The 25,620-nt window shown below is 46.5% G+C and overlaps 1 protein-coding gene across 1 annotated transcript in view; it reads right to left on the bottom strand.

The window, feature by feature from the left end:
* LOC138252902 (uncharacterized) overlaps positions 1-25,620 on the bottom strand; it is a 216,205-nt gene that overhangs the window by 141,489 nt on the left and 49,096 nt on the right. Inside the window, exon 4 of the mRNA XM_069205776.1 lies at positions 14,683-14,923. Within this exon, the coding sequence (XP_069061877.1) occupies positions 14,683-14,923 (241 nt within the window). The remainder of the gene's footprint in view (positions 1-14,682; positions 14,924-25,620) is intronic.

Below are 25,620 nucleotides of genomic sequence, written 5' to 3' on the forward strand. Positions count from 1 at the left end.
GGAGCACTTGGTCCATTCTTCCAGGATCCAAGTAACCCTGTCCTTTTTGCTTTTTGGCCTGAGCCCTTGTCAAAGCAAAAATATGCCCTGGAATGCCCAGCATTGCTGCATGAGCCTCCAACTCCACTTCTGCCCAAGCTGATGTCTCTAAATCGTTCCCTAGTAGACAGCCTACAGGTAAATCTGAGGCAACCACAACTTTCTTTGGACCAGTAACCCCCCCCCCCCAGTTGACATTCACAACAGCAATGGGGTGGCTAAGAGTGTTGTTATGAGCATCAGTCACTTGGTACTGGTGACCAAGTAGGTGTTGATCAGGGTGGACCAATTTCTCTATTACCATGGTAACACTGGCACCTGTGTCCCTGAAGGCCTGAACCTCAACACCATTTATTAGGGGAAGTTGCTTGTACTTATCCATTATAAGGGGAAAAGCAACCAAGGTGGCCAAATCAATGGCCCCCTCAGAGACTAATACAGCCTCTGTGGTCTCCCTAACAAGACCAACCCCAACTAAATTACCAAAAGTGAGCCCAGCTACTCCCTTGGATTGGCTATTAGTAGGTTTGCTCCCACCACCACTGCTATTACTAGGGGCACTAGGTGTAGCAGCAGGGGTTGTAGTGGTAGGAGGCTTGGTGCTTTTCTTTGGACAACTGGGATCAGTTGTCCAATGCCCTTTTATTTTAAATAAATAGCACCATGGTTTTTTACTTGATTTTGATTTGAAGAGGATTTGGGCCCACCACCCCCCAGTGTTTTTGTGGGCCGGATGAAGATTCATTTTTAGATTTGTCCCCACCCTTGTCAGAAGACTTACCATCCTTCTTCTTGTCATCCTTGTCACCCCCTGTATGAACTTTTCTGTTCACCCTTGTTCTGACCCATTTGTCTGCCTTCTTTCCAAATTCTTGGGGAGAGTCAGATCAGAGTCTACCGGGTACTGGTGTAACAAATCAAACACACAATTATTAAGAATATGCTCTCTCAGGATTAAGTTATACAGGCTTTCATAGTGAGAAACTTTACTGCCATGTAACCACCCCTCCAAGGCCTTCACTGAATGGTCAACAAAGTCTACCCAGTCTTGTGAAGACTGCTTTTTGGTTTCTCTGAACTTGATCCTGTACTGTTCAGTGGTTAAGCCATAACCATCTAGGAGTGCATTCTTAAGAACTGTAAAACCATTGGCATCACTTTCCTTAACAGTAAGGAGCCTATCCGTACCCTTTCCACTGAAAGATAGGCATAGGATAGCAGCCCACTGCCTTTGAGGGACCCCCTGTACAACACAGGCCCTCTCAAGTGCAGCAAACCACTTGTTAATGTCATCCTCCTCCTTGTAAGGGGGAACTATCTTGTACAGATTTCTAGAATCAATCTCTTTTACAGGATTACTATCTTTAATACTGCTGCTGCCACCATGGGGTCCAACCCCCAACCTCTGTCTTTCTTTTTCTAAGTCAAATGCTTGTCTATCTAAATCCAGCTGCTGCTTCTTGAGCTTCAGCCTGGATTCTTCCACTCTCAATCTATTGAGTTCCCTTTCTAACACTCTGTCTTCAGGGAGGGTGGGTTGGGCATGCCTTGACACAGAAGAATGGTGAGAATGAACAGAGGGAGACCTGTCCCTAACAGATGGCACTCTAACAACCTGGCCTAAAGGGGTACCCTCTATACTATGATGAGAACTCACATTAGTACCAGCCATGCTAGGTGGCCTGCTAAGGGGCAGGTTGGGAAGGTCCCCTTCTAACCCTTTCACTGGGGGTGCCTCAGAATCAGAGTGGGAACCATCATCTAATCTCTCACCAGAGGTGCCAACTAAGATCTTATCCTGTTCAATGAGCATATTAACTAACAGTTCTCTTGAGGGATTCTTCCCTACCCCTAAACCTCTTTCAATGCAGAGACTCCTTGCTCCTTTCCAGCTAAGGTGGTCAGAAGGAAGTTTAGTCAGATCAATAGTTTGACCTGTACCAGACATTATAGAAAAGGTTTAAGGGACAGAAAAAGAAAGAAAAAGTTTCAGAACTTTTTAAAGAACAGAAAAAAAACTTTTTTAACTTTTTAAGAACTTTTTGAAAGTTTTAGAGGTACTTTTCAGCAATTAGCAAAAGAGTAAGATAAGAAAAGCAAAACTTTTTGGTTAGGTGTACATACACTGAACTTGTTTTGTATATTTTTCTCTTATGAAAAGTACAAAATGACAAAGTGGTAAGTAGTTGCAAGTACTTCTCCCACCGCTGCACAACCAATGTAGGAGGCTGGCCTGGCTTGTAGTGAGTACCAAGGGGTACTTACACCTTGCACCAGGTCCAGGTATCCCTTATTAGTGTATAGGGGTGTCTAGCAGCTTAGGCTGATAGAAAAGGTAGCTTAGCAGAGCAGCTTAGGCTGAACTAGGAGGCTTGTAAAACTCCTACTATACCACTAGTGTCATATGCACAATATCATAATAAAACACAATACACAGATATACTAAAAATAAAGGTACGTCATTTTTATGATAATATGCCTAAAGTATCTCAGTGAGTACCCTCAGTATGAGGATAGAAAATATACACAAGATATATGTACACAATACCAAAAATATGCAGTAATAGCAATAGAAAGCAATGCAAGCAATGTAAAGTCACAATAGATTGCAAAGAGGGCACATAGGGATAGAGGCAACACAAACCATATACTCTAGAAGTGGAATGCGAACCACGAATGGACCCCAAACCTATGTGACCTTGTAGAGGGTCGCTGGGACTGTAAGAAAACAGTGAGGGTTAGAAAAATAGCCCACCCCAAGACCCTGAAAAGTGGGTACAAAGTCCACCTAAGTTCCCCAAAGAGCACAGAAGTCGTGATAGGGGAATTCTGCACGGAAGTCCAACATGAGTAATGCAACAACGATGGATTTCTGGACGAGAGTACCTGTGGAACAAGGGGACCAAGTCAAAAAGTCACGATCAAGTCAGGAGTGGGCAGATGCCCAGGAAATGCCAGCTGTGGGTGCAAAGAAGCTGCCACCGGAGGGTAGAAGCTGTGGTTTCTGCAAGAACGACAAGGGCTAGAAACTTCCCCTTTGGAGGACGGACGTCCCACGTCGTGAAGAAGCTTGCAGAGGTGTTTCCGTGCAGAAAGACCGCAAGCAAGCCTTGCTAGCTGCAAGGGTCGCTGTTAGGGTTTTTGGATGCTGCTGTGGCCCAGGAGGGACCAGGATGTCACCAATTGCGTGAGGAGACAGAGGGGGCGTCCAGCAAGACAAATAGCCCATTCAGAAGCAAGCAGCACCCGCAGAAATGCCTGATCAGGCACTACAAAGTGGAGTGAACCGGAGCTCACCTGAAGTCACAAAGGAGGGTCCCACGACGCCGGAGGACAACTCAGGAGGTCGTGCACTGCAGGTTAGAGTGCCGGGGACCCAGGCTTGGCTGTGCACAAAGGACATCCTGGAAGAGTGCACAGGAACCGGAGCAGCTGCAAATCACGTGGTTCCCAGAAATGCCGTCTAGCGTGGGGAGGCAAGGACTTACCTCCACCAAACATGGACGAGGCGAGCACCATTTCACGCATCCTTGTAGTGCCTGTTTTTGGCACTTTTCCGGGTGCTACCCGCTTCAGAGAGGACTCCTTGTCTTGCTCGACGTCCCCTCTCTCTCCTGGTCCAATTTGCGACCTCCTAACCGCACGATTTGCAGCTAGCAAGGCTTGTTGGCGTTCTTTAGGCGGGAAAACACTTCTGCACAACTCTTCACGGCGAGAGGGATTCGTCCACCAAAGGGGAAGTCTCTAGCTCTTTTCGTTCTTGCAGAAACCACAGCTTCTTCTGTCCAGTAGAAGCTTCTTTGCACCCGCAGCTGGCATTTCCTGGGCATCTGCCCATCTCCGACTTGCTTGTGACTTTTGGACTTGGTCCCCTTGTTCCACAGGTAACCTAGATTGGAAATCCACAGTTGTTGCATTGTTGGTTGGTGTCTTTCCTGCATTATTCCTCTATCACGACTCTTTGTCTTTTGGGGAACTTCAGTGCACTTTGCACTCACTTTTCAGGGTCTTGGGGAGGGCTATTTTCCTAACTCTCACTATTTTCTAATAGTCCGAGCGACCCTCTACAAGGTCACATAGGTTTGGGGTCCATTCATGGTTCACATTCCACTTTTGGAGTATATGGTTTGTGTTGCCCCTATCCCTATGTGTCCCCATTGCATCCTATTGTAACTATACATTGTTTGCACTGTTTTCTAAGACTATACTGCATATTTTTGGTATTGTGTAGATATAACTTGTGTATAATTGCTATCCTCATACTGAGGGTACTCACTGAGATACTTTGGCATATTGTCATAAAAATAAAGTACCTTTATTTTTAGTATATCTGTGTATTGTGTTTTCTTATGGTATTGTGCAAGTGACACTAGTGGTACTGTAGTAGCTTCACACGTCTCCTAGTTCAGCCTAAGCTGCTTTGCTAAGCTACCATTATCTATCAGCCTAAGCTGCTAGACACCCTATACACTAATAAGGGATAACTGGGCCTGGTGCAAGGTGCAAGTACCCCTTGGTACTCACTACAAGCCAGTCCAGCCTCCTACAATAACCACTGAGGTTCTGGCTAGCAGAGCCTCAGTGAGACAGTTAGTCATAACACAGGTAACACATACAGGGCACACTTATGAGCACTGGGGCCCTGGTTGGCAGGGTCCCAGTGACACATACAACTAAAACAACATATATACAGTGAAATATGGGGGTAACATATGTAGGAGGCTGGACTGGCTTGTAGTGAGTACCAAGGGGTACTTGCACCTTGCACCAGGCCCAGTTATCCCTTATTAGTGTATAGGGTGTCTAGCAGCTTAGGCTGATAGATAATGGTAGCTTAGCAGAGCAGCTTAGGCTGAACTAGGAGACGTGTGAAGCTACTACAGTACCACTTAGTGTCATATGCACAATATCATAAGAAAACACAATACACAGTTATACTAAAAATAAAGGTACTTTATTTTTATGACAATATGCCAAAGTATCTTAGAGTGTACCCTCAGTGAGAGGATAGGAAATATACACAAGATATATATACACAATAGCAAAAATATGCAGTATAGTCTTAGAAAACAGTGCAAACAATGTATAGTTACAATAGGATGCAATGGGGAAACATAGGGATAGGGGCAACACAAACCATATACTCCAGAAGTGGAATGCGAACCACGAATGGACCCCAAACCTATGTGACCTTGTAGAGGGTCGCTGGGACTATTAGAAAATAGTGAGAGTTAGAAAAATAACCCTCCCCAAGACCCTGAAAAGTGAGTGCAAAGTGCACCAAAGTTCCCCTAAGGACAAAATAGTCGTGTTAGAGGGAGAATGCAAGGAAAACACAAATCAGCAATGCACCAACGATGGATTCCTGTCTGAAGGTACCTGTGGAGCAAGGGGACCAAGTCCAAAAGTCACAAGCAGCTCGGAGATGGGCAGATGCCCAAGAAATGCCAGCGGTTGGTGCAAAGAAGCTCTTACTAGGCTGAAGAACTGTGAATACTGCAGGAACGACAAGGGCTAGAGACTTCCCCTTTGGAGGATGGATCCCCCACGCCTTGGAGAGTCGTGCAGAAGTGTTTTCCCGCCGGATGGATGCCAACAAGCCTTGCTACACGCAAATCGTGCGTTTGGCGTTTTTGGACGCTGCTGGGGCCCAGGAGGGACCAGAAGGTCGCAAATTGGACCTGCAGAGAGAGGGGACGTCGAGCAAGACAAAGAGCCCTCACTGAAGCAGGTAGCACCCGGAGAAGTGCCAGAAACAGGCACTACGAGGATGCGTGAAACGGTGCTCGCCGAAGTTGCACAAAGGAGTCCCACGTCGCCGGAGACCAACTTAGAAAGTCGTGCAATGCAGGTTAGAGTGCCGTGGACCCAGGCTTGGCTGTGCACGAAGGATTTCCGCCGGAAGTGCACAGGGGCCGGAGAAGCTTGCAAAGTCGTGGTTCCCAGCAATGCAGCCCAGCGAGGTGAGGCAAGGACTTACCTCCACCAAACTTGGGCTGAAGAGTCACTGGACTGTGGGGGTCACTTGGACGGTGCCGCTGGATTCGAGGGACCTCGCTCGTCGTGCTGAGAGGAGACCCAAGGGACCGGTAATGCAGCTTTTTGGTGCCTGCGGTTGCAGGGGGAAGATTCGGTCGACCCACGGGAGATTTCTTCGGAGCTTCTGGTGCAGAGAGGAGGCAGACTACCCCCACAGCATGCACAAGCAGGAAAACAGTCGAGAAGGCGGCAGGATCAGCGTTACAGAGTTGCAGTAGTCGTCTTTGCTACTATGTTGCAGGTTTGCAGGCTTCCAGCGCGGTCAGCGGTCGATTCCTTATCAGAAGGTGAAGAGGGAGATGCAGAGGAACTCGGCTGAGCTCATGCATTCGTTATCTGAAGTTTCCCCAGAGACAGAGACCCTAAATAGCCAGAAAAGAGGGTTTGGCTACCTAGGAGAGAGGAAAGGCTACTAACACCTGAAGGAGCCTATCACAAGGAGTCTCTGACGTCACCTGGTGGCACTGGCCACTCAGAGCAGTCCAGTGTGCCAGTAGCACCTCTGTTTCCAAGATGGCAGAGGTCTGGAGCACACTGGAGGAGCTCTGGACACCTCCCAGGGGAGGTGCAGGTCAGGGGAGTGGTCACTCCCCTTTCCTTTGTCCAGTTTCGCGCCAGAGCAGGGGCTAAGGGGTCCCTGAACCGGTGTAGACTGGCTTATGCAGAATTGGGCACATCTGTGCCCAACAAAGCATTTCCATAGGCTGGGGGAGGCTACTCCTCCCCTGCCTTCACACCATTTTCCAAAGGGGGAGGGTGTCACACCCTCTCTCAGAGGAAGTTCTTTGTTCTGCCATCCTGGGCCAGGCCTGGCTGGACCCCAGGAGGGCAGCTGCCTGTCTGAGGGGTTGGCAGCAGCAGCAGCTGCAGTGAAACCCCAGGAAGGGCAGTCTGGCAGTACCAGGGTCTGTGCTACAGACCACTGGGATCATGGAATTGTACCAACAATGCCAGGATGGCATAGAGGGGGCAATTCCATGATCATAGACATGTTACATGGCCATATTCGGAGTTACCATGGTGAAGCTACATATAGGTAGTGACCTATATGTAGTGCACGCGTGTAATGGTGTCCCCGCACTCACAAAGTTCAGTGAATTGGCTCTGAACAATGTGGGGTCACCTTGGCTAGTGCCAGGGTGCCCTCACACTAAGTAACTTTGCACCTAACCTTTACCAGGTAAAGGTTAGACATATAGGTGACTTATAAGTTACTTAAGTGCAGTGTAAAATGGCTGTGAAATAACGTGGACGTTATTTCACTCAGGCTGCAGTGGCAGGCCTGTGTAAGAATTGTCAGAGCTCCCTATGGGTGGCAAAAGAAATGCTGCAGCCCATAGGGATCTCCTGGAACCCCAATACCCTGGGTACCTCAGTACCATATACTAGGGAATTATAAGGGTGTTCCAGTAAGCCAATGTAAATTGGTAAAATTGGTCACTAGCCTGTTAGTGACAATTTAGAAAGAAATGAGAGAGCATAACCACTGAGGTTCTGATTAGCAGAGCCTCAGTGAGACAGTTAGTCACTACACAGGTAACACATTCAGGCACACTTATGAGCACTGGGGCCCTGGGTTACCAGGGTCCCAGTGACACATACAACTAAAACAACATATATACAGTGAAAAATGGGGGTAACATGCCAGGCAAGATGGTACTTTCCTACAACATGCCAGGCAAGATGGTACTTTCCTACAAGGTATTCTTTAAGTAACTTCTTGAAGACCTGATGGGAAGGGTTAGATCTGATGTGAGTGGGTATGAAGTTCCATATTCTCGGAGCGTTGTTTGAAAAGGAGCATGACCAAGTTTTTTGTTTGTTGGATTTAGGAAGGAGGAGGAGGAGGGAGTTTTTGCTTCTAAGAGATCTGGTTTGACCAGCTTTCAAGAGTTTTTTTGCGAGATATTCTGGTTTCCCAGTGTGAAGGGCTTTCTGTGTTAGGCAGGCAGTGCGGAACAAGCAACAGGCCTAGATCGGGAGCCATTTATCAGTCTTCAAGGCCGGGGAGATGTGGTCATATTTTTTATTTCCCGTCACTAGTCTGGCAGCTGCATGAAGAGTGGACCTTATAGGGGCGACTCCGGAATTGGCGGTGCCAGTAAGGATGGAGATTCCCCATAGTCTAGTCAATAGAGTACCAGTGTTTGAGTGGCGTGTTTGAGGCCATCCTGGACAATGAAGGATTTGATTTTGTACAGAAGTTTAAGGCTGCGGAAAACGTTGTTCGCGTTCTTGTTGATGTAGCCCTGCATAATCAAGTTGGAGTCCCGAGAGATTCCCAGAGATTTGACCGAGCTAGACGGGGTGAGGGTACATTTGAGAGCATCAATAGATTTTAGCCATTCTTGCAGTTGAGGGAGCTGGTTAAATTTCGAGAGGAGTATTTCCTTCTTGTCTTGATTTAGTTTGAGATGGTTGTGAGAAAGCCAACAGAGGGCTTCCTTAAGGGTGTTGTTCAAACGGTGAATATCATCTAAAGAGGCTAATTCAATATAGAGTTGCGTGTCATCAGCATAGAGATGGAAGGGGATATTGGCTCGAGCAAGGATAGTGGTAAGAGGGTCCATGTAGATGTTGAAGAGGGTGGGAGACAGGACAGATCCTTGGGGGACTCCTCTGGTGATTAATGAGGTGGGTGAGGTCGAGTTGAGAAGTTTTACTTGTGGCGTTCGGTTTTGTAAGAAGGAGGAAAAACAGAGGAGGACAGTACCTTCAATGCCGAGTCTCTTTTGGAGGGAGTCAAGAAGGAGTTTGAGGTCGACAGTGTCAAAGGCTGCTGTTAGATCAAGGAGAATCAATAGGCAGGGTCAGTCGGAGTCAAGGGAGTTGTGGAGGTCATCTACTATGTTGAGAATGGCTGATTCAGTACTACAGCCTTTGTGGAAGCCTGACTGAAAAGGGTTGAGGAGGTTGTTGTTATCGATATGATGGGTTAGTTGTTGGAGAACACATTTCTCAAGAGTTTTGGCGAGGAAGGGAAGGTTGGAGACAGGTCTTTAGTTATGGAGGTTGCTGGGGTCGGCTCCTGGGTTCTTTAGAATCAGCGTGATTTGGCCTAGTTACAGGCAGTCAGGAATCACACCGGTTTGAAGGGAGCTATTGATGAGGTTTGTATTTAAGCTGAGATTATCCATAAAAGATGCTTTACAATTGATCAGTCTTTAAGGCCATTTGTTCTTCACTCCATAAGCACTGAATCATCAACATATATTTGAACTAGTTTAGTTTTATTGCTTAAAAGTGGAAGTCCTCCCCCATCTCCTCAGGGAATCTTCTAGTTCAATAGAGGAGGGTGTAAAAAACAGGGTTGGCAAAAAGCAGCCTGATGGACCCTCAATGACATTGCAAAACTATCAATGGATCCCTCATAGTGAAATCTAAATTGTGCTGTGAGGTTACAGTGTAACCAGCAAAGGACTTGGTTGTGTCTCTACCCCACACCCATAGCCTACTGAGAAGTATGCTATTAGCTGTAGAAAAGTAGCACCTTTGGTACCCTCACTTTCTGCCTGATGTCAGTGTGTTTAGATGGTAGTACACTGGGATCCTGCTAACCAGGACCCCAGTGTCAGTGTTCTTTCCCCTAAATTTAGTTGTATGGTAACGTTTGCACCCCACAATTGGCATACTGGTGCACCCATATAAGTCCCTAGTATATGATACTTGGGTACTAAGGGCATTGGTACACCAGGGGTTCCCTTGGGCTGCAGCATGCATTTTGCCACCCATGATGGCCCATGCAGACTGTGACTACAGGCCAGCCATTGCAGCCTGCATGAAATGGTGCATGCACCTTTCACTCCAGATATAAGGTTTGCATCATATCATGGCCCTATAAGTCAACCCTAAGGTAGGCCATTCAGCCTAAGGGTAGGATGCTTGGTTCTCTGTGTTATGCCACCCCTGCATGTGCAGAGGTGCCCCTACAAACCCAAAATTCAATTTTCTTGGCTTTATAAGTGCAAGGAAACCATATTAAGGTATGTAGTGGCCACTGGTCAACACACGATGTCCAACAGCATATTGGCTTTACCGAACCTACCTTTTTCTTCTCTTTTCTGCTTGTTTTCTGCACCAATCCTTGGTAACAAATATGTTGGAATCATGCAACTACACCAATTCCAGTGCTAGTTGCATGATATCATGTACTCTGGGGGATACCTATGGGATCCCTCATATCTGCCTGTAGAGTCTTGCAGGATCTGCATGCGAGCCCATGCTGCTGCTGACCCCAGACACTGTTTCCTGCTGCTGCGTTTAACTCTGGCAGGGGAAGGCAGGACAAAAGATTTCCTGTAATATAGAGGTGTGACTACCTGTCCTTTAGAACTAGCTGTCTCTGGACTGGGATGGTGGTGCCTATGAGTGCTACCAGACTGCCTTGAAGCAAGCATTTTGTGCCCTCCTTGCATAAACCAGTTTGCACCAGTGCAGGAACCCCCATTTCCTGTTCCAGCCCGAAACCACACAAAGGACATGGGAGTGACCACCTCCCTGTCCAGCTCCTCTGCTAGGGAGGTGAACAGAGCTTTGCCATCTTGGAAATATGATGAGAAGAGGCCCCTAGGAGCATCTGACTAGTGTGTCCAACTGGGTGACGTCCCTGACCCCTCCTGATAGGTGGGTCACTGAAGTCAGTGCCCAACTCCCTCTTTGGTTACTTAAGGGCTCTCCTGAGGGTGGGACTCCAGATTTGTCTGCAAGACTTCAGGAACCATCTGCAAGTTTCCCCTGCAAGACATTTCTGCAACCTGGACATCAGAACTGCTTTCTTCTTAGCTGGAACGAAGAGCAAAACTGTAACCAGTAGGAGGGCTCCTACTGTAAATTTGTTTCCAAGTTCTGCAAGACTTCTGCAACCCCTGTGGCCATGTATCCTCCAGAGTCACAGGGACTCTGCCTGTACTTAGGGAATCTCCCTTGGAGTGAAGGAGTCACTCCCCTGCATCCGCAGGCACTTCAACGGTTTGTAGATCCTGCTGTTCCATAGACTCTTCAAGGCTCTGCAACACAGGTGATGGTTCTGTGGCTCTCCAGAGGTTGAGTTTAGTTTCCTTGCAACTGAGAAGTCTGTGGTCCTCGTTGGAGCTGTTTGGCTGGAACCCCTCTGCACTAGGTCTGTTTGTCTTTGCCAAGGCTTCAGTCAGAATACCTCCTAGCTCCAAGAAGCCCCAGCCTCCAGCACTCTCCAGCTTCAAGAACTAGTTCCTCTCTGCAGCTCCTGCGAGATGGGCATCCCTCTTTGCTGTGCTGCTGAGGCCTCCCTGCGACTCCCTGTGCCTGCTGCCAAAGGGTCTCCAATGATTCCTCCTGGCTCTCCTGCTTGTCGAGGGCTTGCTCTGACCTACCTGCAAAGGTTGGGTCACCTGGACCTTGCTGGTAACCACAAATCCTGCAATGTTTATGCAATGCTTCCCTGCATTTGCCAAGGCTTGTTGGTGGTCCTGCTGCCCACTCGCCCCTCCGCAATCTGATGACTGGCATTGTACAGCTCATAGATGGCTCCAAGGGTCTTTCTGTATCACCTGAAGTCCACAACTGTACTTCTTCGACCACCATCCAATAGGAAAGCATTACCAAGAAGGGTGGGCATTGCACTCTGTACCGCCTGGTCACCTCTGGGTGGTCTGGACTTCGCCCCCTCTCTCCTTACATCCTTTTCTTCTTCAGTCTACACCTGGGTTCCACCGACCTGGTCCACTGGTCACAACAGCAGCTGGACAACCGAGGTCCCCATTAACTTTAACAGGAGGTTCCAACAGAAATTCACCCCAATACACCTGGGCTCCCTGGTGTAGGTACTTCACTGTTCTGGGTATCTACGGGTGGGGGCACAATCCAAACTCCCTTGTTCCAACAGGCTTCCTTGAGGTCCTCTGGAAAGGGTCCTAAACCTCTAAAACTCCAACTGCAACTTCTCCACGTTATCATATAGGCACCTAACCTGAGGTTACACCTCTGCACACTGGCGCCTGGGGAATCATACTTACTTACCTTGGGTGTTCCTGTGCTTTCCTAGTCCTAAGGGTCCTTGGGTGATAGTTTGGGTTGGTAGTGATAATTTTATTCCATTTACTTAGTATATGGTTTGCCCCCCCATAGGGGCACACATTATTATATGCCTATGCATACCTTTTTCTACGTACCTTTTTGTAAGATCATATCTCCGGGTAGGAAATATACAAAAGTTAGTTCCAGTGTTTAGTACAATAAATATATAATATTTGTCTAACACAGGTGTCATTCTTTCTTGTGTGTACATCACTGACTGACCTTTGTGGTATTTGCAAGTGCTTTACACCTTTGTGGATAATCCTTAGCTGTTCACCACAGTTACTCCTCTGAGAGCTCTGGTTATCTAGAACCCCCTACACTATTACTAAGGGGTGCCTCAACTCAGTAAAGGGTGCCTCACCTTTAGGTGTACATCATATACTAAGTCAGCCTCCTACAGTGGCAGCATACCACTATAGTGATCAATAGAGTAAACATGCCTTTTTATTTGTATCTCATGAGTGAGGTCTGCATGCTCTTAAGTGTAAAGTTCTGCTGTGTATTTAACTTATGCTTGACCTACATAGGGTTGGATGAGGTGTCACACAGTGAGTGTGTGCCTCATGTGTCCACATAAGGCAATAGATGTAGATTGAGTAGTTCAATACAGGGCAATGCATGTCTGTGTGTGCACACTGGAATCTATGTATGTCTGTGAGTGGTACAGTGCATGGCTGTTGATCCCAGTGCCATGCAGGGGGCCCAAGATAGGGCCTCTGAGGGAAAAAAAAAGAAATTAAAAAATACTTACCGGGACTTACCTGGGATGGGTCCCCCATCCTATGGTATCCCTCTGGTGTGGGTGGGGGTGTCCCTGGGGCATGGCGTGTGCACCTGTGGGCCCATTCCATGGTGTTCCACCATGGAAATGGGTCCACAGGTACCTTAACGCCTGCCCTGACCTAGGAGTTAAATAATGGGGCTAAGCAAGCTTAGGGGGGATAAATATGGCGCTAAGGCCACAGATTTTTTGGACAGGAACGCCTACCTTGCATCTCATTGATGCACGATAGGCTCACTCATCCAAATAACCCTAACTCCAAAACCTTGGCACTAGACGGTTCTAGCGCTAAAGTATAAATATGGATTTAAGTTTGGGACAAATTAGCATAAAAACAAATGACGCTAACTCGGTGCAAACAGAGTATAAATATGCCCCACAGAGACTAAATATGCCCCTAAATCTTTTTTGTGTTGGGAAATGGATTATTAAAAGGAGAGCTTTGGTGACCCAGCATGTCAAGGAGCTGGCTACAGTGAAGAAAAGGTGCTGTTGCCCTGGTTGAACCATCTAAGAAGAGAGAGGGCTGTCACCAGGACCATCATGGGATCACGAGGACCTGTGGATGTTGACCCATTTGCCTCAAGTCTTAACTGAGGAATCTGAAGTTGAGTGACTACCCACACTCACATGCAGTTTCAGAGGAACTTAGCACTTCATCCAATTAGTGTTGCGGATGACCAGCTGCAAACCACCTCTCCCACCCTTGACACTGGCTCACATTCACTGTGATGCCAGAGTGGCAAACTATCCCAGGGTGTCCTGTCTAGAAATAGCAGTGGGAGCAGTTAAGACTGATCACTGGGCCAAAGGGCCATGGGGAAACTTGCTCTGCCTTATAGCGCTGCAGTGCTGGAACACTTTGACTTTTATAAAGCCATTGCAGGACTTTTACGACTCGTAGTGGGCCTAACCTGAAGGTTACCTGTCATAAATGGAGAATAACCCTGACCCATAGTCAGAGAAGTGGGACTCGGAACTGTACCTGCACAAAACTAGATTTCTGTCCTTAGCACTACTGTGTGTATTATTTGTGTATGCTGTATTTCACTAAGTGTTGTTGTGTAAAAACTCACTTTTGTCATAAGAGTATCAGGCTGGACATTCATGTTTTGCTATTATTGTGTTTAGTTTGAGTCTTTAACCTGTGTAGGCCTCAAACCTACCTCCCCCTTGAACAGCTTTGGACTGCTCGACCTGCGCTACCCACTGAGGGTGAAGTGCTGAAGGTGTAGTACTTGGCCCAGTTACTCAGGACCCATAGTAAGTCAGGCCCCTAGGCAGCAGGAATAAAAAGCCTTACCTGCCACAGTTAGGACCAGTAACCCCTACTTGCCTGTGGCCGTCTGAAAGAGGTTCTGACACATCCATAGTGTGATCCTTTATCATATATGAAGGGAGGGACTTTGTGGGTTATTTGGAGCCCCGGCTCCTTTGAAACCTACTCCCAGCCAGGATATGAGTGACAAAAGATGGTGCAGATGGCTCATTACAGAGTGCCTCACTGCTACCCTGTTTGCCTGGCACATCACTGAGATCAGTTCAAGGGATGCTTCATGACGCATCAGACGCCAACATAAAAATTCATGACATGTTTGGTTGAAACAAAGTAAGAAGGACCCTGCACCGGGGCAGAACCACCCTGTGACCTTGACTTCTACAATGGTTTGCACTTTTAATTGAACTCACAGATTCTCTAGAATTATGCTGATCTTTTTAACAATGAATTTCTTTTCACGAGTATCTGATCAAGCACTGACTCTTACCATAGTTGGGACAGACAGGTTCATGTCCTCCTTGATCACACACCAGCTGTATCTGCGACCGATCCCAGCCGACCACACGGATGGAGAATGTTGGATTGTATATTCCATTATACCGGCGAAATAAATCTGGAGACTGGATACACGCACCAGCATCATGAACTCCAAATTTAACCCACAAATGACTTATTATTGCATCTTGTCGGATATTTATCCTCCGACCTGGTGTAAGGTGAGCTTCACTCTAAGGAAGAAAAAAAATGTATTTCAGCTATGAGATGTGTCACCCTATAGTTGTTAAAAAGAAGTGCAGTCACAGATATAGAACAGTGGTGGCCGGTAATTTTAGGAGGGAGGGGGCGGGAAGAAAGCACACTCACACTCATTTATTCACACATGTGCGCACAAGCATATCCATTCACAACACTCATTATCAAATATTCAAACATACACGCATGCACCAAACATTAATCTAAAAAAACACACACACTCTCACACACCCCCACACACACACACACACTTACCTTCAGCTCTGTCTCGGAGGTCCCAGGAGGGTTGGGACTGCTGCCTTCCCTCATTGGCTGACCTAAGGAAAGGCAGCAGTCCCAACTTCTTCACAGAGAGGGATGGGGTCAGTGAGACTGCTGACAATGTGTTACTGATTGATACTCGACCAGAGAGCTTCAGGGCTTAAACCTGAAGCTCCCAGGTCAGAGTCAATGGGTGACGTTTCCCCTTCTCACTGAGGGGGAGGGCCTCGAGGCTCCTTTGCTGAGCTGAGGAGGTCACGTCCATAGGAGATGTGACCTCTTCAGCCCAGCAAAGTTCAGCTCAGGCAGCCAGGAGTCTGCGCAAATCGCTCATGTCTCGTTCCTGGCTGCCTGACCTGTACATGAACAGTGTCTGTCAGGCTAATCTTTGCTCAGCCTGACAGGCACTCTTCTTGAGGGGCAAAAGGTGGGGGGGTGGCTCCTCAGCCCCATCGGACGGGCCATGGCTGATATATAGGAACAGCCAACAAAAGATAAGCCCTGATTGAAGAAGTATCAAAATCATTTGTTCCCTTGAAAGGATTGTCAGGTCTGGCTTACGAAGTGCATGAATGCTTCCATCCATTCAGTCAATCGTTATCCATACATGCAGTCATTCAATCATTATCCATACACTCACTCAGCAGGTCCTCATGCCAGAGCAGATCCCCGTGCCAGCTCCCTTGTGACAGCCTCCTGCCCAGCTTGACCTCTGCCACCTTCTACTGCCCGGTTCTGCTCATTGTCTGCACCTTTATCCTCCTCTTTCCTGCTTGTTTTCTGCACCTTCACCTCCTCTTTTCTGCTCATTTTCTGCACCTTTTCCTCCTATTTTCTGCACCTTTTTCTTCTTTTCTGCTCGTTTTCTGCACCCTTTCATCCTCTTTTCTGCTCGTCTTCTGCACCTTCTCCTCCTCTTTTCTGCTAATTTTTGCCCTGCTTTTGCCTTTTATACTTCTTCTCCTCTCTTCCCCATTTCCCTCCTTCCACCATTTTCCACCTCCTGCCACCCAGCACACCGCCCTCCCCCAAGGACCTACTTAACAGTGGCTGCAGGGTGACAGTGCAGTAGGCATGCCACTGGCAAGCTGAAGGCATGCCAAAGGCAAGCCTGTCTGCCCCATCCACGCCTGAACTGCACCCAGCGCCAGGAAACCTGGCCCTCCAACCACCCACTGCTATTCCAGCAAGGAGCTCAGAGCCTTGAATCCTGTACGCCACAACAACAACTGCTGCATCACATTCCCTCATGCTACCAAAGGACCCTTCACCTGCCAAAACTGCCACTTCTCCTGCAGCACCAAGCTGCCAGCCCACACAGGACCCGGCGCTGCACCCACCTGGAAGACCACGTTCAACCTGGAACCTCTCCAATGTATCCTGCTCCATGCCCTATCCTTGTGAAAACATACCACAGAAATCTGGGACGCCATCACCTCGCTCTCACCAGACATTGCTTTCATCACCGAAACCTGGCTAAACCCCTCCTTGAACCCCGATATCGCCACTGCAACACACAACAGCTACAAGATCATACACTGAGACCGCACCAACAAACACAGCAGGGACAATGCTATCATATTTGAGAACATCGTTTTATGCATCTCCACCAACAACTACACCTCACCTCTCATGGACATCTCAATTTCCAACTACAAACTGATGTAAAAACTACCCTAAGAGGCACCTCATATACAGACCCCCAGACCACGACCAGCCTTCTGCGATGCCATCCCCAATTACCATCGACTCGAACCACTACATTGTACTCACCAACCTCGATTTCCACATTGACAACTTCAATGACGCCAACTCCTCCACCCTCCTCGAGAACTTGAGCAACATAGGCCTCATTCAACTAGTCAAGATACTTCACACAAAGCCGGACACACTCTTGACCCCCTCTTCACCTCCAGCGACAGAGTCAGCCACATCACAGAACTCTCCTGGTCCGACCCCAGCATCATTCACTTCACCATCACTGACACTCAACACACCACCATCAGGAACCACAGAGCGTAGACGGCAGAATAGAACTAGAGGAGTGCAAGATGACATCATCCCTAAGAGTGACTTGTTGAGTCGAATGGAAAGTGACTTTTTTCTGTGTACCAATTGTGCTAGAGTTAAGATTGTTATTTGTCTTTCTGGTGTGGGATACACTTTGTGGAGCATTATATCTAGTGCAGCTCCCAAAAATGTTATCATTTGTGATGGGTGAAGAACTAACTTTTGTGGATTTAATGTGAGGCCCAGTTGTTGAATAGGTACATACATGTGGTGGTTGATCTTTGTGCTAACTGGTGGAAGGGTGCTTTGACTAACCAGTCATTGAGCTATGGAAAGAAAATGGGTTATTTTGTTGCAGAAAAGCCACTACTGGTTCCAAGCACTGCGTGAAAATGAGAGGGGCAGATTTTAAGAAAATGGGAGCACCTTCAATTGATTAGGGCTGCAGGCTACCGTGAATTTTACAAGTTTGCCAGTGTTTTGGATGGATGGGGACATGAAAGTATGCATCCTAGATATCGAGGGTTGTCATATAGTCTATTTGGTTTAGAAGGTGCAGTATATCCCGCAGTGTTACTATGTGGGAAGTTTGTTTCCTCAGATAGGAGTTGGGTGTCTCAAGTCGAGAATTGGTCACCACTCCCCTCATTTATTCTGGACCAAGACAAAAGAGGAATAGAAGCCTCTCCCTTTCTGAGCTGCAGAAACTCATTATATGGTTCTTTTTTTGAGTCTGGTCTTGATTTCCAACATGAGGAGTCGCAGATGTTTTATGTGGAGTTTTGGGGAGGGGTTGGTGGTAGTTTTTTGATGAATTCAACTGTTTGGCTGAATTGAATAAGTTCTAAGACCCATTGTTCAGTTGTGATTTTCTGCTAGTCTTGAAGGTGGTTGGATATCCTCCTACTCTGAGGCAAATTGTAGGAGACAGGGAAGTAGCCAGTGCCTGTAATTCATCATTGATGGTGGCCTGTGTTCTCTCCCAATTTTCCCTTTGGAAGTTGCCTAGTATAGGCTGTCTGTGATGGTTGTGTTTGCTGATATTGGGGATGAAATTGTTGACTGTTTAGTACGCTGAGTAATGGTATTGTTGGTAGCTTCCTCAATAGGAGGGTTGCCTTCCACCCCATGCACCTCGAAAAAGCATTTTCCTATTCTGTAGGGTTACTAAAGATCTGGCCGTGTTAGTGTCTGTTTTGATTGCCAGGAAGGCGTCATTGACATGTTTGTGGAAGAGAGCCCCACCATCCTATGAAAGGTCGAGACTCTTACTATGAACCTCCAGCCTAAAGAAGGTGGCCTCAAGCCAGCCCTGTCCCCTTAGAACTGCTACTCCTGCTAGTTGTCGAAAAACAGTGTTGGCAATGTCCATGGTGCAATCAAGGATCTAGGATGAAGTGCGGTCTCCTTCCTACAATATCTTTATGGCTTCAGCCCTTACCTCATCAGGAAGTTTGTTGATGTATGGAACGATATCTGACCGGATCTGGCTATCGTATTTTCCAAGAACAGACAAAGGGTCTGCTGCCTGCATTGTAAGCACCGACATTGAGGAAAAAACGTTTTCTGATGTTATCCTACTGTCTTTGGCCAGAGGTGCTGATATAGGTGTTCAAGGGTTTTTTGAGTGATTCTGGGCCACCTGGATGATCACGTAATCAGGTTTGGGATGCCCAGTGAGACATGCAGGAGAATCTTCTGGGGCTTTATATTTTTTATCCAGCGTGGTAACACGTAGTTGGCAATGGGTATATCCCCGATGTTCTTGTGGAAAAGTTTCTTGAAATCATAGAGAAAGCAGTCTGTTTGATTTGTAGGCATAGATATGTACCATAGATAGTTTGTTTTGTAGGCATAGATATCGCTGGTGAAATTGTTTTTGAGGAAGGTAATAACCCTGGTCATAATATTTGTCATCATCATCCTGTTGGCATTTGACGTGTAGCTGTGATGGACTTTGCGCAACACCAGTGGGTCCTTCATCATCCGAATCATCCTCATCCAAGAGGTGGCTAGGTAGTAAAGGTGACACTTTTCTTACTGATGTATGCTCTTATCTGAGATATTGAGATTTCTCTCGGTTTTGGGTTTTTTTCTCTCGATTTTTCTCTCATCAACGGGGTGGTCACCGAGGTCATCGACGAGGTCGCCAACAGAGGTTTCATGGACAGCACCATTGGGGCTGATTTTGTAATTGATGGGACTGTTGTCAACGGTGAGGCCAGAGTTACCTTTAGTGTCAACAGTATTAGAGTTTGAGTCATTGGCGAGGTGGTGGTCAGCGAGGAGGACATGGCCATAAACAAGGTGGTCAACATTGATTTCGTCATTGTCGTAGATACTGCACTGGTTGTTGTAGGGATCAATGATGATCTTATCATCAACTGTGGTAATCCCATCGATAATCTCTCTGTCGAAGATGCTGACACTGGTGAAGGAGTAGAAAGCTCAGACCTTGATTTTTCAGGTCTTTTTTAAGAGAAAGTACGTTTTTTCTGCTGTTGTAAGTGTTTTGTAGAACACTCCTCCTGTGCTAAAATGGATATACTGTTCTCTCTGTGAGACCTATGATGGGGTTCTTCAAAGGATTTTTTTAGGTTGCTCCTGAGAGGTAGATGAATCTGAAGTGTCTCTCTCTCTCTCTTTTTTCTTAAACTTCTTTAAGGAAGAGTAAGAATCTTCACTATCATCCTGTGAAACAGGCTTTTTTCTCGTTTTAAGTTTCTGGAGCCATAAGAGCAATCTCCCGTCACAGTATTGTAAGGTTTTTGAGGAAAAGGTACAATATACCTTACAGTCCTTGACGTTTGGGTACAGGCAGTAAATACAACCTTGAGGAAGGTCATCAGAGTAAAGCTTCTTGTTGCCACAAGCCCCACAGGTTCAGAAAAGACCTTTCTTTGCTTTTATGACATTTCAAAATGCTGATATATATATATATATATATATATATATATATATATATATATATATATATATATATATATATGTATATACGTATACAAACCACACCATTTGAGCTTCAAGAATCCAGGTCTGGTTTAAAAAGAATGGGCAGTACAACTAGGCTCCAAATCATTTATTTATTTCATAGTTTACTCCAGTGCAGGAACACCACAAGTGATATTATATATTTTCACTGAAAAAAACAAAGGTTATAGGGGCATTATAGTTAGGAAATATGATTTAAAAAGCTTAGAAATTCACTGAAAAAAATAGGTTATAGTTAGGTTCTGAATTTGCTCGTACCAAACCATAGAATTTCAGCAGCTGCAGTTAGAGCTATTTCAAGAAACTATAACTCACGGCATAAGGTAACTATAACTCACACCCCCGTTGTAGGAAAGCAGCCTCTTTCTTGTCATGGTTACCCCCATTTTCTGCCTGTCAGTATGTTTAACTATTTGTCAGTATGTTTGACTGTGTTCACTGCGATCCTGCTAACCAGGACCCCAGTGATTCTGCTCTCTCTCCTAAAACTTTGCATTTCACTCCACATTTGGCATACTGGTGCCCCCTTATAAGTCCCTAGTATATGGTACTTAGGTACCAGGGCATTAGGGTTCCAGGGGATCCCTATGGGCTGCAACGTATATTTTGCCACCCATAGGGAGCCCATGCAAAGTGTCTGCAGGCCTGCCAGTGCAGCCTGAGTGAAAGGGTGCATGCACCCGTTCATTGCCATTTTTTCACTACACCAGGTCAATTATAAGTCACCCCTATGGCAGGCCTTCCAGCCCAGAGGGCAGAGTTAAAATTACCTGTTTGTGAGGGCACCCCTGCACTAACAGAGGTGCCCCCACGAACTCCAGGCCCATTTTCCTGGACTTCGTGAGTGCAGGGATGCCATTTTATGTGTGTACTGGACATAGTCCCTGCTCTGGCGCAAAACTGAACAATGGAAAAGGGAGTGACCACTCCCCTGTTCATCACCACCCCAGGGGTGGTGCCCAGAGCTCCTCCAGAGCACCACTTAATTCCGCCATCTTGAATCCAAGGTAGGCAGAGACTTCTGGGTGTATCTGAGTGGCCAGGTCAGGCAGGTGATGTCACAGCCCCCTACTGATAGGTGGTCCCCCTGCTAGGTGACCATTCCCCCTTTTAGGCCTATATAGGGTCTCTCTCTTGGGTGGGTCCTCAGATTTGACGTGCAAGATTCCAGCAGGACTCCTCTGCAATGTTTACTTTGACTTCTGGCCACTGGAATCACAACTGGACTTCACAGGAATCTAAAATCTGCAGCTCCCGGGTGTAGGAAAGTACCATCTTGCCTGGCATGTTACCCACATTTTTACTTGTATGTACGTTTGTTTTTTCCCTGTGTGTAGGAAAGTACCATCTTGCCTGGCATGTTACCCCCATTCTCACTGTATGTATGTATGTTTTAGCCCCTGTGTCACTGGGATCCTGCCAGACAGGACCCCAGTGCTCATAGTATGTGCCCTGTATGTGTTCCCTGTGTGGTGCCTAACTGTATCACTGAGGCTCTGCTAACCAGAACCTCAGTGTTTATGCTCTCTCTGCTTTCTAAATTTGTCACTGCAGGCTAGTGACTAAATTTACCAATTCTCACTGGCACACTGGTACACCCATATAATTCCCTTGTGTATGGTAATTAGGTACCCAGGGTATTGGGGTTTCAGGAGATCCCTATGGGCTGCAGCATTTCCTTTGCCACCCATAGGGAGCTCTGACAATTCTCACACAGTCCACGTTATTTCACAGCCATTTTTCACTGCACTTAAGTAACTTATAAGTCACCTATATCTCTAACCTTCACCTGGTGAAGGTTGGATGCCAAGTTACTTAGTGTGTGGGCACCCTGGCACTAGCCAAGGTGCCCCCACATCGTTCAGGGCTAATTCCCCGAACTTTGTGAGTACGGGGACACCATTACACCCGTGCACTATACATAGGTCACTACCTATGTATAGCGTCACAATGGAACTCCGAACATGGCCATGTAACATGTCTAAGATCATGGAATTGTCACCATTCTGGTATTGGGGGAACAATTCCATGATCCCCCAGGTCTCTAGCACAGAACCCGGGTACTGCCAAACTGCCTTTCCGGTGTTTCCACTGCAGCTGCTGCCAACCCCTCAGACAAGATTCTGTGTCACTAAAATAAAGTACATTATTTTTGTAACACTGTGTGGTTCTTTCATGTGTGTAAGTGCTGTGTGACTATAGTGGTATTGCATGAGCTTTGCATGTCTCCTAGATAAGCCTTGGCTGCTCATCCACAGCTACCTCTAGAGAGCCTGGCTTCCTAAACAGTGACTACATATCACTAATTGGGGATACCTGGACCTGGTATAAGGTGATAATGCCATAGGTACTCACCACACACCAGGCCATCTTCCTACAGCCTTCACCATGTACAGCTAATTACTCCTCATATTATATCATTGATGACATCTTCTATGGCATCTTTGTTATTAGAACTGCAACATTTACAATACAATTATTGATAAGAAAACTGTGCATGGCGATGGCGCAAGTTATGGTTACCTTAGGGCAAGAGTTACAATTACTTGCAAGAAATCTAACTATAACTGCTGAATTTCTATGGTTTAGTACGAGCAAATTCACAACATAACTATAACGGCCCTGTAACCTTTGTTTTTTTAAGTGAATATACATATATTTACTATGAATAAATACCTCAATCAGAAGAGGCTCATCTTATTAGAACAGCTTGTCCCATGGTTGAGTCACTGTGTTGTTCTCACTCTATGCAGTAGTGCTACATGAAGGAGTCAGTGTTCTTCCATGTTGCAGCTTAGCATATTTTTTCCAATGGGATGTCTGTGAAAAGAGAAGCTGAAGTGGATACTGATCTTGTGGAATGTGCCTTAGCTTTTCTCATTAGTGGCCTGTGGGCCCTAGAGTGGCACAATTGAATGGTCGCTGAGATGCAGCGTGCTATTGTGGCTTTTGTCACTGCTGTCCCCTGATGCCCATGACTATAGGAAACTAGCAGTTGGTCCATTTTGTGAATCTGCTTACTACAGTGGAGGTTGAACTTAAAACATCTTCCAGTGTTTAACGTGTGGATATTCCTTTCAACTTGTGTAGAAGGATTGGGAAAAATGTTCAAAGTAAGATAGGTTCTTTAAGGGAAAACTGGGTAGGAACCTTTTGATGAAAAAGCGGCGCAAACTTACAAAATACAATTGTATTTCGTACGTTTGCGACGCTTTTGCGTCACAAAATAACGCAAATGCAGCGCTTAAAAAAGTATAAATATGGGCCTTAGTGAAAATTCAAGGGGCTGACTTTAGTCCGAAAGGAAGGACTCTGAACTGATAATGGGTACCAGCTGCGGTAAAACTGAGGTATTGCGATGTGGAAGTAGGCATCCTGCAAATCCAATGATGTCACGTAGTCTCTGCTGTTTAGAAGGTGAAGGATGTCTGAAAGAGTAGTCATATGGAAAGATTGTTTGCACAGAAATTTGTCCACTCTTCTGAGGTCCAATATGTCTTTCCATTATCTTGTTTCTTGCCCGGAAGAATCAGGAGTAAAAACCTAATCCTCGTTGATGAGGGGGCACATTCTCTATGGTGCCCTCGGAAAGCATTAGTACTGCTTCCTTTCTTAGTGAAGACGGGGTCGGCGCGCACCTTTCAGAGGCTAGTTTGGTGGTCTCTGCACAAACGTATGACTGATGGTTACTAAAACCATCACCCATTTGTCTGATGTTATCTCCTTCCACTGGCAAAGGTACTTTGTGATGTTCATGGCCAGCTGGGTTGAATGAGTGGAAGGAGGGGTTGTGGCCGGTAGCTGGTCCAGGCTATTGTTTACGGCTTGTGTCACAATCTCGAGGGGTTGTTTCCTTCGTGCACTTTGCTTGCTGTAGGCTGGCGAGGGTGGCTGACGATAGGTCTGATGGTAGCAAGGGATGTATTTGGATTATGATGGAAAATATTGAGATCCCTGGTAGCCACTTCTGTAGCCACTTCTGTAAGAAGAGAAACCTCTCCCTCTGGCACCTTGAAAGGGCAACTTCTTGAATTGCAAAGTGCAGAGAGACCTGGCAGTGTCTGTTTTTTATTGCCAATAAGGCATCATCAATGCATTTCCAAAATAATGTTACCCCATCATAGGCCATGTCCAAGATTTTAGATTGGACCTCTCGTCAAAAGGCTGTGGTCTTCAATCAGTCCATGAAACCACAAGACTGATGCTCCGGCTAACTGGCGGAAGCCTGTGGAGGCACTGTTTAGGGCTCAATCAATGCTCTCTGAAGAAGTACACTCGCCCTCCTGCAGTATCTTCTTCTCCTCTGATCTTTTGTCCTCTGGGATGAGGTATATCAAGCTACTGACATTTAACCATATCTGGCAGTCATAGGGGGTTATTCTAACTTTGGAGGAGGTGTTAATCCGTCCCAAAAGTGACGGAAAAGTGACGGATATACCACCAGCCGTATTACGAGTTCCATAGGATATAATGGACTCGTAATACGGCTGGTGGTAAATCCGTCACTTTTCCGTCACTTTTGGGACGGATTAACACCTCCTCCAAAGTTAGAATAACCCCCATAGTGTCCTAAGGTTACAGGGATATTGTCTGCATGGACGGTGAAGACAGACACAAGAGAGAACCTTATCCCCACATTGTCTAAACATTTGCCTTCCTTATCTGGTAGAGCAGATAACAGAATAGAAGGATTCTTGAAACGTCTGAGCAGCCTGGGAGACAAAAGAATTAAGCTTAGGATGGCAAATTAAACAAGCCAGGGAATCCTCCCTGGCCTTATACTTTTTAACCAGGCACTGTTGAACTGGAGGAACTGGAGCTGTATTCTTCATTATTTTGAGCCTTCTCTCCAGATATAGTCAATGAGGGAGATGGCTCTCACTGAATTTCTGGCCTGCTCCTAAAAATCATGAAGAAAGCAGCCTGATTGAGTCATGGAAGATGGTAGATAAATATGTGCTGGAGCTCGGTCGATTAAGTTGTGGATGCCCCCTATGTCTTCAGGGGCAGAGTGTGAAGGGTGAGGAGGTGGAGGAGATGGAGTGGGGGCTAAGTAGTTGTCCCACTTGTCCTGAGGATGTTGTGTCTCAATGATCTCTCTCTCTTCGCTGTCTTCTTCTGAGGAGGTATCATCCTTCCTAAGAGGTATGGCAATGGTTGAAGCTGGAGTAAGCCTAGGTGTTGGCGGATAAGGAATGTTCCTCGGCGTGGCCGGAGAGACAGGTTGAGGTTGCGGGGGCAGCTGCTGATCTTGGCTAGAGTCTGGGAACCTCTTTCTGTAGTCTTGCACCATGGCCTGAAAATCTTGGACTAGAGAGGTAGGCATCTGCACAATTCATGTCTGGGTTGGAGATAATCATAATGTTCATAGTGTTTGCTATGTGGGGTGTAGTAGGATTCATAGTCCTGT

This window comes from Pleurodeles waltl, chromosome 1_2 (assembly GCF_031143425.1).
Source record: "Pleurodeles waltl isolate 20211129_DDA chromosome 1_2, aPleWal1.hap1.20221129, whole genome shotgun sequence".
In the NCBI taxonomy this organism is placed as follows: Eukaryota; Metazoa; Chordata; class Amphibia; order Caudata; family Salamandridae; genus Pleurodeles; species Pleurodeles waltl.